The sequence below is a fragment of the Chelonoidis abingdonii genome, chromosome 4 (genome assembly GCF_003597395.2).
Source record: "Chelonoidis abingdonii isolate Lonesome George chromosome 4, CheloAbing_2.0, whole genome shotgun sequence".
NCBI classification, from domain to species: Eukaryota; Metazoa; Chordata; order Testudines; family Testudinidae; genus Chelonoidis; species Chelonoidis abingdonii.
The window spans coordinates 153,976,719-153,999,481 of record NC_133772.1 but is presented as its reverse complement, the minus strand read 5'-3'; the positions used below and the strand labels follow the sequence as shown (position 1 = coordinate 153,999,481).

Sequence of the window (22,763 nt, the reverse complement as noted above, 5' to 3'; positions counted from 1 at the left end):
ATTTGGCTAGGGACAGATGACAGGATGGGATGTCAGTTCTCTAGGGTTCCTGTCACCAAGAGTTAAACCGCAGCTTTCTTTAAAATAAATCCTCCTTATATGGATTGCTCTGCAGCAGCAGTCAAATAAGCTAACAGAACGTTAGGAATGGCTAGGAAAAGGATAGTAAGACAGTCAATAAAATGTCCCTATATAAATCCATGGTACGCCCACACCTTGAATACTGTGTGCAGTTCTTGTCTCCCCATCTCAAAAAATACACATTAAAATTGGAAAAGATACACAGAAGGGTAACAAAAATGATTAAGGGCAGAGAATGGCTTCCATATGAGGAGAGATTAAAAAGATGGGACTGTTCAGCTTGGAAAAAAGACGACTAAGGGAGGATATGATAGATGTCTATAAAATCATGCATGGCATGGAGACAGTGAAAAGGGAAGTGTTGTTTAATCCCTCACATAACACAAGAACTAGGGGTCACCCAATGAAATTAATAGGCAGCAAGTTTAAAACAAACAAAAGGAAGTATTTCTTCACACGACACACTTGTTCCCAGGGAATGCTGCAAAGGCCAAAACTATAACTGTGATTAAAAAAGAATTTGGTAAGTTCACGGAGGATAGGTCCATCAATGGCTATAACCCAAGATAAAAGGGGATGCAACCCCATGCTCTAGGTGTCCCTCAGCCTCTGACTGCCAGATCCTGGGACTAGATGACAGAGGATGGATCACTTGATAATTGCCCTATTCTGTTCTGTGATGTTCATTCCTTTTGAAGCCTCTGGCATTGGCCACTGTCAGAAGACAGGATACTGGGCTAGATGGTCCATTGGTCTGACCCAGCATGGTCGTTCTTATGTTCTTACATAAAAAGATATTAGCTCATTAACAAAGCCTGTATCATACATGCGGTTAATGGAAAATTTCCAACTGAAATTATATGCAGCGTTATTGTAACCATTCTGCTGGGGGAGAAACAAGCTTTCAAGTCACACCGAGCCTTGCTGTGCACTACATATTTACTTTGGTAGAACTACGTTGTCGCTCAGGGGTGTGGAAAAATCCACACCCCTAAGCAAAATAGTTATAGTCACCGTAACCCCTCCTGGAGAGGTGGAGTTATTAAGCCGATGGGAGAGCTTTCTGCATCGGTGCAGCTGCACTGATGTAAATTTGTGGTGCAAACCTGTACTCAGAGTGTCACAGCTATGAGGCAGTGAGTGGGAAGACTGCCTAGGATTGCTGAAGGAAGACTTTGGTACCCAAGAAGGGGAAACACATATAGTGATCTGGCCGGAAGGTCAAGTCATGAAGAAGTTGCAGATGCGGGTGGAGAGACTGCCAGAGAAAAGCACAACACCTGGAAGGAGCTAATCCCCAGGGCAGCAAGGAGAGGTGGACCTTGTGAGTGGACCCTGTGACAATGAAGTACGTTACATGTTGTAGGACTTCTGGATCTTGAAAGGTGCATTGTGGGGGATATTGATCATTGTAGCAGTGGAGCTATGTCTGCAAGTTTTGCATCTGTTCTGGCAGGGCCTGGTGCTGCTTTGAGTTGGCATGTCCTGGTCTGTGAGGAGCTTGTTTCTGATGAGCTTCGAGAGATTGGAGGGGAGGGGGTTGTTTGACGAAAAACGGGTTTGGGAAAGGTTTCATTCAGGATGGGGTCCCCACTGAGTCTGGACTGTAGTTTGAGGATACCACCCCATCCTGGAATCCATATGGGGGTAAGTGACAACGAAGGGTGTGCAGTAGGAGGGGGTTTTATTTCTGTATTGAAACAGGTTCTCTTGGATATTTGGGTGGCCCATTACCATGATGTGATCTACGTCTCTACAAGGACACTCCACCCTTTTTGTCCTATGACTACGGGGGCATTAACGGGCCATTTCACCTTGAATGGTCCCTTAGAATATGGGTTAACCACTTATGCTAAACAATCTGTTTAATCTTGTATTTAGCTGTGACACTGAGTACCTTTCCCAGCCCTGGCTGGTCTCTCTCTCTTTCTCAACAGAAGTTGGTCCAATAAAAGATTACCTCACCCACATTTTCTCTCCAACTGAAATTGTACTTTTGCATGCCAGTGGAAATATACTTTTGCATGCCAGTAGAATTCTCAGATTGTCTTAATAAATAACTCAGTTACTGTACATGGATAAAAGACTAGTTTTCAAAAGTCATTACCTATTGATCTGTGGGCATATGGATTTTTATTAAGGAATTATATTCAGTATGACTCTTCCAGTTTTCTTTGCTTTCATAAGGTAGGAAAAGTATTTTGCACCTTTTGAGTCCATTGTAAGAATGTTTCAATTTGTGAGAGGGTCAGAGTCAAATCACAAATCTGATTGACCTCTTTTGAAAATAAAATGCCTAACAGAATTTGTACTGTCTGGCAAGTTAGAGATGTTGGACAGATCCTTAGAGGATGTAAATCAGCGATGCTCCATTGCAATCAGATAATATTTGGCACCAGGCTAAGTTAACAAACTGCTAGCAACACTTCAATGATGTGGAAATAGAAGTTTTATCATACAAGTCTTGAAGCTTTTAATTGGAAAGCGCAGCTTCTTTGTGAATGCAACATTATATCATTAGTAGGCTTGGCAGTATTCAATTTTTTTCTACTTCTGACAATTAATATTTTTTATTTTTAAGACGTTTTCTATTTTTAACCATTTTTATTTTTACAGTTGCTAGAAATGAAAGGGGGAAGGGATGGAGTTAGAGTAGCATTGATAGCAGGGCTACAGTGGGTTCCTAGTATTGACAGCTGGGCTGCAGAGGACTCCCTACATAGCCAAGGGGCCCAAGACACCCTGGCACAAGATGCAGGGGAGGATGCAAGGCCAGTGACACCCAATCCTTGCAGATATGCTGCTACTGACATTTTTTTAATCAATTTCATTTTCAGCTGAAATGAACATTTACCTAACCTTTACCAATTGAAATTGAATCCTACCAAGATCAATCATTAGTGATTAGTAGTGTTCAAATTATGCATAAAAAAAATCACACTGTTACTGAGTAAACTATTTCCAAAGGAAGGATAAGAACTGCACAGGACATTATTGCATTTTCTAGTGATCATTTATTTTGCAATTACAAAACCTAAGACACTGGAAGATGACTGGCAGAAAGCTGTTCTGCAAAACCATGTTGCATGCAGAAACATACCTATGTTGATGCAAGTACTTTGAAGATCACTTCTTACATATTATCTTTTATTGTCCTTCAGCACACTTTATTTAAAAATACTCGAGGTAAAAGCTTGTAACTGCAATAAAAACTCACCACTGGATCTGTTGGATGAAAAATGTTTAGCAACCGGTTACAAATAGTTCTGGGCAGAATGTGATCTTGACTTCCACTGTTTCCTGGACGGATGCCACGCAATGCCAAAAACACTGCTAATGGAGATCCCATACAGAAGAAATTCTCAACCTAAGGAGACATTTCATTTTATATTAAGAGCTGGAGGAAATGTAGCTTTCTAACACACAGTGGGGTCTGGTTTAAATCTCAATGTCTCAGAGGGACTTCAGAAACATGTTATGAAGAACTAGTAGTAAGAGTGAAGAAGTCCACAATACATTTCAGGTAAACTTTCCATCTCCCTTAAAGGTGATAAGAAATTTACATGTTACTGCACAATGTAAGACAAATTTTGGAAATCTGCAAACACTGTCTCAGTTCGATACTTCAACTGAAGGAGGCATATAAGTATTACAGGGAGTAGGGTGAGGGAGCTGATTTTGGAGGATATTAAAGAAAAAATGACGTTCATAATGCTGAAGTCTGATTTCTCATGAAATTGCAGGAAGCTTACCACAACTACTAAATTTCACTTTAAAGAAGTGCTCTGTGGCTGTTTCTGATACATAGACCATCAAGGAAGCAGAAAAGCAAGTTATTCTGAAAAACAACAACTACCTACATTACATTTGTAGTACTCACACGCGCGCACACACACCAGTGTTATGCACAATCTCTTAAAAACATCTTAGGTTGAGTGAATGGTTTGGTACTTGTGAGAAGGTGCCAGTATCACATAGACTGGGAACTGTTACACACAGAATAGGTACAGTATAGTGGTAGTTTTGCAAGCTCCCCTCATATGGACCCAATCTACTGCAATCTTGTTCTGGAGGGACTGCCTCTGACATTGAGAGGTTAGTTCAGTCTCCACTGGCGATTTAAACTTGCAAACCTGTCCCCTGAGAACTGGGCTGAGACCACTAACTTGTCTGACATAGGTCACTGAACATGCATCAGTGGTAACGACTTTTGGTCACTACCAACCTGGGCCGGGATTCAACATTGACCTAGAGGTGAATGGCTTCGTATCCCATTACCAATCCTCAGACTTCCAGTCCCTAGAAACATCAAATGTAAAACTCTGTAGTCAAATATATTTTCACAAGTCAAAATTACTTTTCAACCTTTAGTATATTTTCTTATAAGAAAAATTCATTCTATCATTATCAGAACTTCACTGTAACCTTCCCGATAAGCTGGCAGTGCATTACAACAGAATCATTGCTAGGGCAATACCATTTTGCGGACAAAAGAAATGGCTGCATTTTTATTAATTGAATATGCTGAATGCTTGGATTCTTGAAGGAAACTGTTATGTGGCAGGCAGCATATGAAGCAAGACAGGAAATAATGGTCCATTTCATTCACCAGACTCCAGTGCTGCTTAAGAAATTCTTCCTCCTCTAAATTGGCCTTGGTAACACACTTCTGAACAAGATTCTTTCTTCAACAGGAATATTCTTTTCAAACTCCATTTTAATACAAGGACTTTATTTCTACAGCAACGCCAGCCATCTTGCAAGCCACAAAACATTATATTACTGCTCCAGTCAATTACAGAGCAAATCTTCTCTTTTATAACCGAGCTTTGCATAGAATCCTGTATTTTCCTAATTGGATGAAAGCTTCATTTTTATCTTCAATAGTAACAATAAAAATGCAGTGACTATTAAATACAGGAAGATTATCATTGCATAATCCTTTAAATCATACAAGTAGCTTCAACCCTGCCAATCTGACACACCTGCATTCAGGGTCTGTGCAATCATGAAAGCTACTGTGACTGCCATGTGATACTTGATAGCTGATACTTAAAAAGGAGATTTCTTAGCTTAGGTGAAATGCAGACTAGACAAGTATTTGAAAAGGTAAATGGATCCAGTGATTACAAGACAGGAGGGTTTTTCCTACTCCTTCAGGCCCATTGATAAAGCATCACTGACAATGTCCAGGTGGACATTTTCTTGGGTCAGTGTTCTTTAGTATATATTCTCCTATAGAAAGAAGTCTTTTGATGTGGTATTCCAGCTAGGTTAGACTTGTAGATTGAAGACTTAATCAATTGTAAAGTGTATCCCATGTAATGGTTCTGATTAATACCAAAAAGTGAATCTCCAGAGAATCAAAAGAGAGCCTTTCAGAAATGTAGTCCTTCAAACTGAGGAACGGAAGCCATTAGACTCTCGGCATTATCAAGCAGGTAGTTTATTTGGAAAGTTACCATAAGATAATCTATTGAGGTCAGGAGGCCACAGTCTTTAAAAACTAGGTAGCATTCATTTGGATAGGCCAGATGTTGAAGCAGCGGTGGGGAATATTACCTGTTTGTGTGAAATACAGCAGCAAGTTGTCAATGGCACAATTTAATAACAGAAGCAACATTTATTTTTAATGTTGCGCTCCAAAGATAGATTACAATGACAGCTATGATTCAGAAGACAAACTGAATTACTGGGGAGGAATGATACACAAGAAGCAGAGCTAAGCTACTTTAGCAACAAAACCCAAATCACCAACAATACCATTCATGACTGTGTAATTCTTCCAGACTAGAAGAGCAGCTGAATGAGAGAATGAATGTGTGACAATGCACCTTTCAATGAGACAATGTGTGCAAGTGAAGGGGACACATGGGCATATTTACAGGTGAAATTAAAATGGGAGGGCAATGAAGATAACTGCAGCATATGTTTATATATTGCCTTTCATCCAGAAGGATTGCAAAGAACTTTACTGACTGAGGAAATACTTCAGTTGAGCATGAAACTGCAGCCACCTCTAGATTGTAGCCCATAGCCCTTTAACTGCATCAGAAACACCATGCAACTTTTGAGGACAAGAAATGAAGGGACAAACCTAGCAGATGAGCATTACATGGGGAATTTAACTAGGCAGTTCTGTTCTAAATTGCTGCAGAGTGTTGCTACAAGAAGTCAGAAGACCTCCTTTTCTCTCAGATATGGCTGCATTTCAGTTGTACTCCTGGTAATTCATCAGTGTCTTTTCAACACCATTAACAGCTTTAGATAGACAGAGGATGCTGTTATACAAAAGTAGAGTTCTAATATGTTGTAATTTGCCCAGGGAACCAGGGTTAACTGACCTTAAGAATCTTTGTGAAAAGTGCCACAGAATCCTGAAATAGCCTGGGTGATTGTGTTGACAAACACAGAGTTAAATAAACTAATCACTAGCTTTAGTATCAGGAAGTAATTGTGGTATGCCCCTCCTCTCTTCCACTTCTTAAGGAAAATCCTTCTATCATGCTGTTATCTTTGATCACTGAAGCAAAAATGACAACTGACATGCCCCAATGCCATAGAGTGTCTAGCTTTTGCAGAATTTTTACATTCTTCAGATAAGAAACAGAATTCTTCCTTAGCCTCTTCTTCCTTTTCCACAGCTGTTGTCCCACAGACAAGGCCAAAATGAGACTGCATCCCTAAATCTTACATGTCTGGTGAGATACCAGTAGAGTTCTGGCATTCAACTCCTGGTCCCCTTAGTGAGACCTACCATTCCTAGCCCTGAGAGTTCTAGTGAATCCCTCATTAGGGCTATCAGTGGGGAGGAAGTCTAAAGTCCTTAACTCCAAAGATCCTATTTTGGTGGCCATAATCTTGGCCGGGATGATGAGTTAGGGGCACTGACCAAAGACCCTCCAAATCTTCAGGTTTTTTCCCCCAAGAAGGAGCAGTTATATGCACCACTTCCTTTCACATTAAATCACCAAGCAATGTAGTTTCTGGATTCCTTCCTGAACTTCTTGACAGAGAAATGTGTCTATTTGCTCAAGGTCAAGCAACAATTTAAGTCTCACTTAAGTAGGACTAGTGACTTTCCCTGATCTTAGGCACTCTGGTGACTACAGTAGTGAGCACATTTTCCCATCAAAATAGTACAGGCCCATTCAATCATATATGAAGGCCAGATGTGACCACTATGACCATTTACTCTGATTGCCTGCTGGTCTTTCTGCAATTACTGCATCAAGCCCAATAACTCCTGGTTAAACTAGAGCGTGATTAAAGAAATAGCTTCTGTCTAGGAAAAAAGAGCCAAGACTTTGGTGGATGATATCTACACAGCAGTTACTTGTCGCCATGTTAGTCACATACAACCAGCTGGACTAATATGCTGCTGTGAAGTTGTCCTTCAGTGGAAGCATCCTGTGAACTCTTCCTTTAGTAGAAGCATCTTGCTCTCATATATTTAAGGTAAGCCTCTCCTCCTCTTGAACTGCTCTCCATCAGAATGAAGGTACTCAAACTGTAGTGACAGGCAATAACATAAAATCCTTTGATACACTATTTAACAGTCTATGGAAAATTTAGCAGGATGTGGAAGAGAGAGGATGTATGACAAGGGAAAATTACCTATGAGTAATTTGGTTTGTCATAGTTCTCTCCTCTTTCCCCATCCTACTTCCCTTCCTTTGTGGCCCTTCGTAGGGCTCTTGTTCTGAAAACGTTCAGATGGAATGCAAGTGGATGAAGGACAAGTCTCTGTACAGAATTGAAGGGTGAAGGGTATCAGTCTACCTCCTGCTTCCCAACCGGTAGAGAAAGAAGCATGATGTAGATTATGTTTTTTTAAAATGATGGTGAAGAGAGGAGGGTTAGGACAAACTAAGTAATTTTTCCATTTGTCTATCAGCTGATATTAACTTTAGTTACTAAGGCCCAGATTTTTAAAGCTATTTAGGCACGGCTGTGCTCAATGACACTACGCTTCACTGAGATTTAGTCTCAAGTGTCTAAATCCCTTTAGAAAATGGGAGAGTTAGGCTCCTAAATCTCCTACACATTGCATCGCTGAGCACAGCAGTGCCTAAATACCTTTAAAAATCTGGGCCTATGAGTACAAAAGAAGTGACATCAGAAGGAGGAAAAAATGATAATTTTAAAAACTCTGAACATTATAGGACTGTTGGCAAGTCTTGTGCAACCAACTGGAAAGCTGGGAATCGCCTTTTTCCAATGGCATAAAGTTCCAGTAATTGGCTCTATTGGCTTATAAAATATCAGTCTAAACCTATCACTAAAAACTGTTTGTCCCGTGTCTCAGCAGGACAGTGTAATCTGGGGGAAAATTCCACATTTGGAGGAAGTTCAGCCAGGTTTGAAGCTGTTCAGAGGTTTGGCATGTTAGAAGCAGTCCCAGTGCAAGATGGATTAGTGGCCAGAGTAGAGGTGAGACTGTCAAAGGTGCATAATAAATGCAAATTTACAAAATGGATTTCACCACCACATGTGGTATAAACAAACGTGTAATAATATAATTCATATAAATAATATAATATATAATATATATTTATATCTAAAATATATATTATAAATTTTAAATTAAAGAGCAAAAATTAAATATATGAATGTATATTAATCCTTTTATATACATATGCAAATATTTAAAAAAAATCTATAAAAATTACCTCAGTACACGCAGAAAAAGCAGCTTGGGTAGAGTGTATTGAAAAGCCAATTTTTATAGCAAACACAATAAATATTCATTCATTCAATAAAAATCCACTGAACATACATACCTTAAATTTTAAGGCAGGTGTTTTCAATATGGTTGATGCCTTTAGTTCATGTAACCTTTCTTCTATCTCTCTCAATCTAGAAAAAAGGGGTGTCTTCATTAGGCATGGTGCGTACAAAAAGCAGTTAGCCCATTTTTGAGGTTGTATGTTGTTTCCGTTCAGAGAAGGAATTGATGCAGGAGTCAGATATTTGTTTGATGCAGTCCTATTTATTTACAAAGAACATACACAAAATTCTGTTTCCCTGAGTGCAGCAGGAATCAAGCAGCAGGAGACAGTTTCTTTGCTCACAGCCCAACCCTTTCTCAGCCAGAACTTTACCCAAAACCTCTTTCTTTCTTAGCTTTTTTTCAGGGTCATGGCACATGTGCATCCCCGATTGTATCTTGGCTTCCTTCTCAATCTGCTTCTGTGGTTCTTTTGCTGCTTCTCCCTCCCTCCCTCCCCCCAACTCACAGCTGCAATCAAAACGATCCCTCATTCCTGTGTTTATCAGACCCCAAGGAAACCTCTTGGACTGCATGGCCAAGCCTCTGCCTGTATTTGAATGCAGTCTAGTCCATTGCTTCAGCTATCATTGGGGGCATTTAACTGTTCCCTTGTTTTGCATGAATATAAGGTGGCTATCATGGCCGCCACATTTGCTCAATCCACAGCAGAACAATAGTATTACAAATTCTTTACAGAATAGAAGAAATGACTTTATTCAATTTTCAAAGTGTGGTTTGTGAATAAAATGTAGAACATATCTATTCTGCTGTGTATCAATCTAACTAGAACAAAATAGGTTTTGGGGACTGGCGTCTCCTGAAAAGCAGTGTTTTCAACGGTCTACCTGTGTTCAAGAGTATGACTCAGTCATAGCAAAGAAACTGAATATTCATCTCCACCCATTACATATTAAGAGGTATCATATGCTGTAACCACACGCCACTTATAGAACATTATACAGGTAAGTAAAATTTAAAACATTTAAAACTACAATCAATAGAAAAAACTATCCAACTACTCTGGGCACAAAAATGTTCACAAACCCAATATTGCTTTAGAAAGATTAAAAACTTTGAAAGCCTAAGTTACAGAATGTAATTATGTGTTTTATAGAAGCATACATATTTAGAGTCATACTGAACTGCATTAATAAAATTTAAAGATGGCTGTATTCATTTATAAATGTATATGTTATGTAACATTAGAATTAATGAGGATCAAGCTTGAAACATTTTTGCGAATGGCTAGGCTTCTGGTGCAAGAATATGGCCATGGTGATGGCCACTGGTCAGATCCTAATGACATCTAAGAGGTTATCCTTCCTCCGCATGTTTTGGGATGCTGAGGAGGTTTCTTCATATTTCTCTCAGCTGAGTTGCACGTTAAGAGAGAATAGCTGCTAGCACTTCATTGTGGGTAATGGAATTGAGCTGCACCAACCCACTAACAGAATTACACATACATCTGGCACAGGGAAAGTCTTGCTCCTCTACATACAGTGTTGTTGTAGCCATGTTGGGCCCAGGTCCTGTGATGGACCTGAAGAAGAGCTCTGTGTGGCTTGAAAGCTTGTCTCTCTCACCAGCAGAACTTGGTCCAATAAAAGATATTACCTCATCCACCTTGTCTTCCTCCTCTACAGAAATTCAAAGGCACAAATGTTGGTAAGACAGGTACCAGGATGGAAAGGGTAAAGAACTGCCATGCTGAGCCACCACTGGCTTTTGATGACAGGAGCTAATTTAAAGTTTCCACCACTTCTTGCAGGATCCCTCTGCCTCTCCCTTAAACCCTGAAGGAGTCTGGAAGTGCCCTTTCCACTGCTGCCTAAGAGCCCTGAGTATGTGGGATGTGAAAGTGAGGTCAACTCCCACCAATGATCTGTCACTGTCACCTGCAGGGTCTCCCTGCTGTTGAAGACCTCCTACCAACACCTTCACATCGCAGGTGTTGAGGTCTCATTTACCAAGATCCGTGCTGGTTGCGAGACAAGGCAGTATTAAAGTTTCAGGCTGAAAGATGGCAGCAGGTAAAGGTAGGCAGCAGACAATGAGATGATCTCCAGTTACAGGTAAGTACTTTGAGACGTGAGGTCCCTCTCTGTATTCCATTGTGGGTTACACATGCACACCATGCATCCAGAATTGGAGAAAGTAGCATCCGCTGGTCTGTGAATGTGCCCTGGCTCGCCTCATGCTTCCATCTGAAGCGATAAAGGGTGGGACGGACAGAATATGTCTTCAGTTCCTTCATGGTGAATTTCACTAATTTGCAGCAGAAGGGAAGGTGAGTGGAAAGTGGAATAAAGATAGGGACCCCACACCTCGAAGAACCTCCAGTTAAAGGTAAGTAACATTCTCTTCTTTGAGTGATGGTCCCTATTACATTCCACCGAGGGTGATTAACAAGCAGTACCTAAGTTGGAGGAGGGTGCAAGGATAAGGATGGAATGGTTGTGTGGAGAACTGCCATGCTGAAGGAGGCATCCACCATTAAGTTCTGCTCTAAGGTGTAGTGCGCTGCAAAGGTGTGCACAAACTCCACATGGCTGCTCTACACATGTCCATGAGTGGCATGTCCTGAAGGGAGGCTGTGGTCGAAGCCTGAGCTCTCGTGGAGTCAGCCCACACCCCTGTGGGGGGAGGTAGGCCCGATGGCTGGTAGCAGAGTTTAATGCAACCTGAAATCCATTTAGAGATTCTCTGGGTGGAGATGGGCTGTCCCGAGTGTCTCTGCTACTGCAACAAACAGTCTAGGGGGCATCCTGATTGCTTTTGTTCACTCCAGGCAGAAGGCCAGAGCTTGTCAGATGTTGAGGGAAAGGAGTTGATGTTCCTCTGCAGATGTGTGTGGTTTTGTGAAAAAAACAGGTAAGTGAATGGATTGATTGATGTGAAACTGGGAGACCACCTTTGCTAAAAAATTGGGGTGTAGATGTATAAGGAGACTTTATGCTTGTGGAAAACTGTGAAAGGTGGATCCGCCATCATAGCTCCGAGTTCGCCGGCCCTTCTTGCAGAACTGATAGCATGGTGACTTTCATGGAAAAGAGGGACATGGGTGACTTCATTAGCATGGAGAGAACTGGATTCAGGTCCCATTGGGGTGCAATTGCTTGCATGGGTGGGAAGGTTCTGATGAAGCCTTTCCAAAACCAAGAGGTTAGCAGGTGTGTAAAGACAGAGTAACCTTCCATTGGATGGTGGTATAGACTAATCGCTGCCAGGTGAACTCTCAAAAAGTTGAGGGTGAGACTTGAGTTTTGACGTTTCCTTGTGGGTTGATAAGGTCTCTGCAGGTAGAACTGAGGAGACCTGTGGCACTGAGTGGATGAGTAAGTAGTGGAATTTTTGTTTCAGGGAAGAAGTGTAGATGCCCAGCAAATGAAGAGTACCCCTGAAGTCCTTTAGTGTCTGTAGTGATTTGTCTGTCTTCTGGTTAAAAAGATGGGATTTGTCAAAAGGGAGGTCCTCAATGGTGTTTTAGACGACCTTCCTAAGAAAACCAGAAGAATGAGCCAAGACTCTACACATGACCAATCGCTGTAGCCATGGTCCTGGAGGAGATATCTGTTGCATCTTCTGTTGACTGGAGGGCAGTTCTGGTCATGAGCTTCCCTTCGTCAACAGTGCTTGAAAACAAGCACAATCTAGTTGTGGAAGCCTATCAGCAAACTCAATGAATTTACTATAATTCAGAAAATCATATTTGGCTAACAATGCCTGATAATTTGCAATCCTGAATTGCAGGATGGAAGATGACAATATTTTACGTCCTCGAAGATCTAGATGCTTCCCTTCCTTATCTGCCAATGTATATCAAGGATTGCTATTTGGATCTTTCTGCAGCAGCCTGGACTACAAGGGAATTCGGAGGTGAGTGGGAGAAAAGATATTCAGAGCCTTTGGCCAGAACATCATAGTGCTCTTCTGTACCCTTGGAGGTAGCTGTGCATGTTGCAGGGGTGTACAATACAGTTCTGGGAGGCTCCAGTATGGCTTTGTTAATTGGCAATTCTATTCTCGCCAGTCCCAAGATGTGAATGATATCCACAATCTTGTGCAGGGAATCATAGCTCTCCTCCAAAGGATTTGGGCTTTTCCCCATGAGTTTGAAGCCTGGAGTCCTGGGCATAATCTGATATCCGCCCAAGAGTATAGGGGAGACAGGTGGAACCACCAAATCTATCTAAAAACAAGCTGAAAGTATTAACTATTAAAACTAAGAAAGAAAAATATAACTGGTAAAATTACTATAAAACTTGCTAAAGCCATATACAATTATCTGTTTTAGAAGTGTGTTAGAGACAAGGGCACAGAGTTCCGATCTGGACCATGTGGTGGTCAGAAGGAATTGAAGATGTGGTTGGTCCGCCCTGCCCTTTATCACCTCAGAAGGAAGCATGAGGTGAGCCAGGATGCATGTGCAGACCAATGGACATTACTTTCAAATTCTCTGACTCCGGATGCATGGTGCGCATGCGTCACCCTCAGTGGAAGAAGAGACCATTACACGAAGCAGAAGTAACTGCATCCCAAGGAGCAGCAACTGCATAAGTAGCGGCACATGGCTCCGCCAAGCCCCATCTCCAATTGGTGAAGGTTGGTGTGTTGGCAGAGTTTGGAAGAGAAGAAATGGTTATTAACCTTTCCGTAACTGTTGTTCTTCGAGATGTGTTGCACGTCTCCATTCCAGTGTAGGTGTATGTGCACTCCAGTGCACAGTTGTCAGAGTTTGTCCCTTAGTGGTAACCATCAGGGTGGCATGACTGCCCTCTCCTGCCTTGTGTACTGTGTTCAGGCATAAAGAGCAGAGCCTCTCCCACCCCCCACCCCCCTCAGTTCCTTCCTACCGGAAAGACTCCAACAGACAGGAGAAGGAGGGCAGATTGTGGAATGGACATACCCAACACTTCACAAAGAACAACAGTTATGGAAAAGTCAGTAACTGTTTCTTCTTCTTAGGGCGACTACCTGTGTTCATTCTACCATAGGTGACCTACAAGCAGCCCAAATTGGTAGTGGACTTGGAGTTTATTTGCACAGGTATTGGTAGAGCACTCATTCAAATCTGGTATTGTCTCTCACTGTTGAAAGTTTACATAGTGAGACACAGATGTACGATGTGATGACCAGGTTGCCACTTTGCAAGTATCTAACATGGGGATGTGACCCAGAAAGGCTGCAGAAGCTGGTTGGAACCAAAATGAATGACCCAATGTTCTATCTCAGCAGTTCTCAAACTGTGGGGTGGGACCCCATTTTAATGGGGTTGCCAGGGCTGGCATTAGACTTGCTGGGGCCTGGGGCCAAAGCCCGAGCCCCCACTGCCTGGGGCTGAAAGGGCTTCAGCCCCAGGTGGTGGGGCTCAGGCTACAGGCCCCCTGCCCAAGGCTGACGCCCTTGGACTTCGGCTTTGGCCCCCTCACCCAGTGTGGCGGAGCTTGGGTTTTGGCTTTGACCCCCCCGCCCCCAAACCCAGGGTGGCCTCAGGGTTTCAGTCCCCCCTCCTCGGATTGTAAAGTAATTGTTGTCAGAAAGGGGTTGCGGTGAAATGGAGTTTGAGAACACCTGCTCTATCTGGAGGCATCACACTAGCCAACTGCTAACATAACAGCATGCAATTGGATATCCAAGATAAGATCATTTGAGTGGATACTGGACAGCCCTTCATTTTGTCCACACATGTAATCAAGAGTTGTATCAAAGACCTAAAAGGTATAGTCTGGTTCAGATAAAAAGCTAAAGCTCTCTAACATCTAGAGCATGAAGCCTCTCCTCACCTTTACAACCATGAGGTTTTGGGAAGGTCAGTAAGAAGACAGCTTGGTTAATATAAAAACTGGAAACCACCTAAGAAAGAAACCTTGGATAAGGGAAAGGTAAACTGTGTAGAAAACAGTATATGGAGGATCTGATACTAATGCCCTCATTCCTCCCCCTTACTAGCTGATGTAATGGTCACTAAAGATTCATCCTCCACAGAAAGGTGCAATAGGAAGGAGGATGCTGGAGGTCCAAAAGGGGAACCCATCAGCTTTGCTAAGAATAGAGTCAAGCTGCATGGGGGAACAGGAGCCTACACCTGTGGAAATAGTTTGTTCAGGCCTTTTAAAACTCTTATGGACAACAGGTTGGAAAAAAGTGAATGGCCATCAATAGGTGGGTGGAAGGCAGAGAAAAACAGGTGCACTCTGAGTGAACTAACTGTTAACCCTTGATGCTTGAGGAACAGAAGATAGTCCAATACGTGCTGAACAGAAGCATGGACGAGGGAAATACCTTTCAGTCTGGACCAGATAAAGAACCTCTTTCATTTACGTAGTTTTCTACTATTTAGCAGCACATCCTGATCTCCTCTAAAGCAGGACCCCTTTGCAGATGTCAGCCATGAAGCCTCCAGACAGTCACATGAAGGGTCTGTAGATTAGGATGGATGGGGTGGCTGCATTTATGCTAAATCAAGTTTGTCTCTTGTGAGAGTGACAGCGGAGGATTGATTGATACAGATAACAACTCTGAAAAACAGTGTTGACAGGGCCCTGCTGAGGCAATAAGTATAAGATGAGCCTTGTCCTGATTGATTTTGCACAGATCTCTGGGCAAGAGAGGAATGGAGGAAAAGCATACATAAGTCCATTTGACCATGGCAATAGAAAAGTGTTTGTTAACAAACCTGGGCTGTGGCCTATTTGGAAGCAAACATGGTGACATTTTCGGTTGTCCTTTGTTGCATATAGATCCACTGATGGAGTTCCTAAAAATGGAAAATGGAACTTGCTATGTCTGGGCAAAGGAACCACTCATGGTGATTGATAAACAGTCTGCTGAGGCGATCAGCCAAAGTATTCTGGATCCCTGGAAGGTAAGCCACTTTTAGATATACAGAGCTGGCAATATAAAAATTTCAAAGCAGAATCATTTCCTGACACACCAGCAGAAGGGAAAGGAAGGCGGTCTGGTCCGGTACCGGCTTCCCCAGGCTAGCAATTTAAAGGGCCCAGGGCTCCAGTTGCTGTGGGGAGACATGGGCCCTTTAAAGCGCTGCCGGAGCCCCACTGCCGGAGCCCTGGGGTAGCGGCAGCAGGGCTCCAGTGGTGATTTAAAGGGGCCAGGCCTCCGGCTGCTCCTGGGGGAGACTGAGGACGACCCCTGGATGCAGGTACGCCCTGAAGGGACGGAAGGAAGTAGCCCAGGGACAGCCAACTGTAGCCTGGCTGCGTCACACTGTCACTCCACACCTGGGATAGCAGCCTCTCCACCACAGGACAGGAGGCCTGCACTAGTCTACCTTCCGCTAAAGCTAGGATGCTCGATTCCTTTTGCTGCTCTGCCCTGATCACAAGCCAGAGCCCCGACTTTTTGCTGCCCACACAGCCTGAGTGCCGAGGTTCATAGACTTGGTATTGCTCAGCCCAGTTTAAGTGGCCTGAGCTTTAAAGACAGCTAATTCCCCTCTAATTGGTTGCCGTGCCAAGGGCATGACAGTGAGGAGGCGTGGCCTCCATCAGAGATAGACAAGGAGGGATGGCCACGCTCTCTTAAAAGGCCCCTCCTTGTCTGTTTACATAGAACACGGCTACTGCATTTTTAATCAAAATCCTACAAGCCCCTTCCCTGGGTGTGTAAAAGAAATGCCATGCAAATGAACCAGATTACCTATAAATGTCAGGGAGTTGCAGGTTATTTTAGATTACCCTGTGTCTGTATGAGACCCAAGACAGGCCACCAACCCAAAACTGATGCATCCGTGACTAAAGTGAAAGATTGTTGAGATGGAGTGAAGGGATCTTCCTTGCAAATGTTGGAAGGTTCTGTCCATCTATCTAAGGAGGATAAGAACCAGTTTGGTATCTGAACTATAGTGTCCATATGATGTTTCCTTGATGAATACACCTCGGCCAATTAGCTGTGTAAGCTCTCTGAAATGTAGTCTAGCATATTAGATGACATAAATGCAGGCTTGCCATGTGCCATAGCAGCCTCGACAATGACTTACTGTGGGGAGGAGTTATGTCTTTAAACCTGGAATGATGCTTTCCATTGTCTGAAAACTTGACCGTAAAAGGAAAGCTTTGGCCATTATGGAATTGAGGACCAATGCAATAAATTCTATTTACTGTATCAAAGACAGGATGGACTTTTCTGTGTTGATCAGTAGGTTGAGTGCATCAAACTTGGACAGGATAATGTTTATGCTGGACAACGTTTATGACCTGATCAACTTTTTACTAGCCAGTCATCCAGATAATGGGAGACATGGACTCCTGATCTCTGGAAGAATGCTGCTACCACTGCCATACGCTGTGTGAATACATGAGTTAGCCAACAGACCAAAAGTCAGCACTGTGAACTGATAGAACCATTGACAGAATCTTAGAATCTTTCTGTGGCTCTGATGAATTGCTACATGAAAGTAAGCATCCTTTGAGTCAAGGGAAGCATGTCGATCACCCAGCTCAAGGGAAGGAATAATGGAAATTATAGTGACCATCCGGAATGTCAATTTCTTTAGGAACTTGTTTAACTCTCTCAGACCTAAAACAGGCCTGAGACCCCACCTCCCTTCCCCTTCGGGATCAGGAAGTAACGGGAGTAAAACTACTTTCCTCTGAGCAACTGAAGGACCTCCTCTATAGCCCCCACAAGAAGAAGCCATTGTATCTCTCGCAAATAACACAGCTTTGAGAGAGAGGTCCCTGAAGAGGGATGGGGTAGGGGAGCTGGGAAGGGGGCTAGAAAGAAATTGAAGGGTGTATTCCACTTCCACCATGCTTAGAACACACTGAGCCATGGTGATGTGGGCCCAAGCATGAAGGAAGTGGGACAGGCAATTTGCAAAAATCAGAGAAGGCAAAGACGGCATTCTTGGAACTGATACTCTGCTTGATCTATTCAACAAAATGTATGCTAGGAGGATGCAGTCTACCTTGATGAACCAACAGCTGCAGGGGCAGAAGGTGAGGGTGGACTTTTTTTAAATCCTATATCTTTTCTCCTTAGTTTGAGCTACAACTACCAGAAATTGCTGGGTCTGATAAAGAAAGAAGGACTTCCTCTTTGCCCTCGGAACAGAAATCCTTAGGAATTTCAGAGTTACTCTGGAGTCCTTGAGACTATGCAGAGTGTCACCAATTTTTCCGAGAAGAGTCATGACTCCTCAATGGGGAGGTCCTGGATTGTTTGTTGATGCTTTGGGAGGAGAACAAAGGATAGAATCCATGAGGACCATCACATGATGATGATGGAGACCAGGCAACAAGTTGCAGAGTTAGATGCATCATGACCAGCCTGCAGAGCTGTTCTAGAAACTAACATGCTTTCCTCCATCATCACCTGAAATTCTTGTTTCATATTGTCTGGGAGCTCATCCTTAAACTTCAAAATTGTACCCCATTGAGTAAAATCATAGTGTCCTACCAGAGCTTGCTGGTTCACAACACAAAGGTGTAATGCTTCCGTGGAATAAAGCTTCCTTCTAAACAAGCCTAGTTTTTTTGTGTCAATGCCTGGTGACCTTTCTCTCCCTTACATTAACGGCAGATACTACCAGCGAGCCCTGAGAGGCAGGACTGTAAAAATGTTAAAACGCATGAGAGGGTATGTAGTATCTCCTCTCAGCTATCTTTGCAATAGGTGGCAAGGACGATGGGGTCTGCCAAAAAACCTGAGAAGGCTCCAGAACAGACTCATTAATAGGCAGAGATATCCTTGATGGAGCTGCTGATGTTAAAAATGCCCACAAGTCTGTTGGACTTTTCCTGGACCTCCTCTTGATGGATGCCTAGAACCAAAGACATTCTTCGCAACAACTCTTGATGGGCTTTGCAGTCATCCAGTGGCAAGGAAATAGACTCCACCATGACAGCATCATATGGGTTAAGGAAGAACATGCCAATGATCCTCAGGGCTTATCCTTTTTCAGTTCTTTTCAGGGAAGCTTAAGAGAAGGTTCCTGCCCCTGCACACCATGGGCCCACTACCAAGGTTGGGCTGTTTACGGCGCTGACGTTCTTGATGACTAGCCAAGGAGGTAGAGTGGGAAGGATGTGGGGACTCTCTTGACTGAGGGAGGAACCCTCGTGGGTTCCCCAAAAGCCACCGATATGGGGCCTGGCCCCCAACTGTGTGCAGACAAAGGGTCCTTGCAGTCTGTACCCTGCTGGAACAGAGGCTGAAGCCAGGGTGGGCAGGCACTGCATACAGGTTACTGGACATGTCCAGACACACACATAAACCTACTTTAGAATTCAAAGAAGAATCCACTTCTTCATGCAGGAACTGTCCCCTCAGTACCAGAGAGGTAGGCTCAGATTCTTGAGAAGGGGACAGCGAGATGCTCTGTGGATTTCCCCTAGATGGTACCATTTTAGTCAGTATGCTAATTGTCAAATCCGATAGTTCCACATGGTGAGGAGCTGAAACTGCGACCAACAGTGCTGACGCCAAGCAAGAATCTTGAATTCCCAGGGAAGGCGGTATTGACAAATTCAACAAACACCTCAAGAGTGGATGGTACCGAGAAAGTATTCTGGTCTTGTGGCACTAGAACCTGAGGTGACAATAGTGAAGCTGGTACTGAACTGGGCTCTGGATCCAACAAACTCCCATTCTGAGGCTTGTTCTGGAGAATGCCTCATTTATAGCACACCTTTGAGTCCTTAGCAGAGGCTCAACTTCTGCACCTCTGATCTTGAGGTGCCCAGTACCAAGTCCTTAGATGACTTTTGTTACCTCTTCTTTGGCACCAGTGAAACTGATTTGTGTCTCAGTACAACCAAGGCCGGAGGAGCACTGCTGCCCGATACAGAGGCACTTTGTACCCAGATTGTGCAAGAAGGCTCCAACAGAGGATGAAGCTCCAATTCCAACTTAAGCAGGTACTTAAGTCTAGCTGCCCTGTCCTTTTGGGATCGTGGCTTAAATGCCTTAGAGATACTGCATCTGTCACTAACATGAGCCTCCCTCAAGAAATTAAGGCAGCTGGACTGCAGGTCACTAATTAGTATTAGTTTTCCACAAGAGCGGCAGGGTTTCAAGCCCAAAGAATGAGGCATAACTCCAGTACACAGATAGGAGCTAGTGTCAAACACCCCCCGCCTCGAAAAAACAAACACAAAAACAAAAAACCCTAAGTTAAGCCCAAACTAAACACAAACTGCCCTATAAAAACAATGGGTACTAATGACAGTAACCATGCCACCCCACAGGTACCGATAAGGGAAAACTCTCCCAACAACTGCACTAGACTGCACATATACCTATAATGGAAAGGACATGTGCAATTCCTCAAAGGAGAACCTTTATTCCTCCTCCTCTCCCCAAACCTGGATAGGTTCAGAATACTTATTGTTCTTCAAAAAATTAAAAAACCTAAGTGCTAGAAACTCAGGAAGTTCACAGCTAAGATTCCAATACAAACTATAACTCCACCCTGCATCACTGCTCATTTCCCACCCATGGGCAGGTGCAGCCACAGATCTAGTTACTTTATTGGGGTAGAGTATTTTCAATAATGTCTTTGGAGGGCATTACATTATTGTCCCTTGCTGGAAGTGGTTCCCAAATTGATCAACTGACAACGAACAGAAGATTCTTGCTGGCCAGCTGTTTGATTCTGGTACAGGATGCAGGATACGGGCTCAGAATTCCAGTCACTGATCCCAGCTCCCCTTACCTTTCATAGCTTCACTAATGTGTTTGTCCTATGGTAAGAGAATTCCATGTACCATTGCTATTCAATGCCAGCACTGGTGTAACAGTGCCAGACATTTCTGATAAAAGTAATGGTAAGCTCTGGAAAACTCCTAAAGAGTTTCATTTAGGGATGCAGATTTCTCCTTAATAATGAAAATGTGGAATACATTACCGTTGTTTAGTTATGTAAAGTTCTTCAAGCAAACGTTGCTCCTCATAGCTCATCCAACGGTCTTCAAGATCCTCCTCTTCCTTCTGCAGCAATTGTTCATACAGTCTTACTGGATTCCAGCCAGTCATTATGTCGTAAGTAATTACACATCCAAGGGAATGTGACACAATTGAAACTTTCCCTCCTTTTTCTTCAAACTCTGGATTCCGAGAACAGAACAGCATATATAACCGGTTCAGCTCCTGTTGAAGGCCTTTTACTAGCTGTTTTAAGAAAGAAAACGTGTTAAGATTTCATCATTATCTACTTAATCTCCCTGTTCCTACTACGAGTTCAAAAATGGAACTGCTTCATGGCAGTGTATGTGGCCATTCTAGTATGCACTAAATGTGACTCGAGAATTTTGCTTTATCAGCGAGTAACTTAAAACTGTCCAAAGGATAACCATTTATAAAAGAGAACAAATTAACCATGACACTAAATCTCCTGTTAAAAAAAAAACGTTCTAAGGATTTTATTCTTAAATTTCTGACGTACTCTCTATCTTAACTCCATTTTAACTCAGTTCTCTGTCTGGGAATTTCCAGGGCTTTAGACATGTTTATGGACATGTGCTAACAGTCAGGGAGCAGGGTCTCTATGGTGCTTTGGAATTCCAAATGGTCCCTGGGTCCACAAGCTGCCATCCATGAGTCATCCTACTCATCTACATTTTGATTCATGTGTACCCTCTCAGCACAGAGCCCCAAGATACCTAAGGATCTGTTAAAATATTCAGCTTGTCCTGAAAATGTACAAGAGTCAGCAGAGAGGCACCCTTGACTGGAAACAGGAATTAAAGTATGGAATCTGTGAGAGGCCAAGAAGCAAGGAGAACAGCAGGATTCACTACGGCTAGGGGAAACGTGGAGAGTTTAGTTATGCAGGTACTCTGACTTGGCAATAAGACACACCCTGTGCTCCTTAGGAGCTCTGTAAGACTATAGGAATCATCCAGGTTCAGAACTGCCTTTGCTGGTGGACTGATGCTGATTCATGTGTACCCAGGGCATCACAATGTAAATCCCCAAAGCACCCTAGTTTCATATTAGCTATAAGAAAGTAATTTTATAACACTGCTCATAGAAACCGTGACTTCCAGAGACCTCTGTGACATTTCTGCCCTGGGTCTGGAGCTGTCAGCAGGCAGCACCTCAGCTCTCAGCCGCTGCTGACAGTGGGTCCCCAGCAGCTCCTAGTCGCCAGGCAACAGGGGAGTCCCAGAGCTCTTAGCCGCTGGGCAACAGGGGGATCCTGCAGCTCCCAGCCCCCGCAGGCAGTGGGAGTCCCCTGCAGCTCCCAGCCACCAAAGGCAGTGGGGGACCCACAGCAGACCTCTCAGGTGCCCAGCCATTGTGGGTGCTGGACCCTCCTCCCTCTCCATTTTGTCAGGGGTATTTTTAATAAAAATCACGGACAGGTCACGGGCTTTTGTGAATTTTTGTTTATTGTCCATGACCGGTCTCTGATTTTTCCTAAAAATATCCATGACAAAATCTGAGCCTTAAATCATGAATCTTTTGATTCTTCGTTTCTCTGTGATCATCAAGACTTTCCCTTACTCCCCAAAATTGGGACCAATAAGTGCCATCGGCAAGGGGGAAGCTGTGCCACTTCATGTCCATTTTGTGGAAGTGAAAAAGTGAAAATTTTGCCACCTGCCTGTGGTTAGATAGAGGCCCAAGACAGACAGTGAGTACCATGCACAAACCAACTCAGATGGATGCAGAAGTATTAACTCCGATTCCCATAAGCATTCAATTGGTGTAAGAATTTGAGGGTACGTCTACACTATGGGATTAGTCTGATTTTACATAAACCGGTTTTGTAAAACAGACTGTATAAAGTCGAGTGCACGCAGTCACACTAAACACATTAATTCGGCCGGGGCTTTCCTGTTTACCTGGCCACCGCATCTGAGTTTCAGAGTTTTCTGGTCCAGAAGCAGTCACAGGATGTGCACTGTGGATACGCCCGGGAGGCCAATACCATCGATTTTGC

General features: G+C 43.3%; 1 protein-coding gene across 3 annotated transcripts in view; it reads right to left on the bottom strand.

Annotated features, from left to right (window-relative positions):
- Positions 1-22,763, bottom strand: part of DDHD1 (DDHD domain containing 1) — a 97,398-nt gene that overhangs the window by 7,994 nt on the left and 66,641 nt on the right. For all 3 annotated transcript variants that reach the window (XM_032784859.2, XM_032784860.2, XM_075065796.1), the window contains 3 exons: positions 20,724-20,986; positions 8,865-8,940; positions 3,299-3,448 (listed from right to left, as the gene is read on the bottom strand). In XM_032784859.2, the coding sequence (XP_032640750.1) occupies positions 3,299-3,448; positions 8,865-8,940; positions 20,724-20,986 (489 nt within the window). The remainder of the gene's footprint in view (positions 1-3,298; positions 3,449-8,864; positions 8,941-20,723; positions 20,987-22,763) is intronic.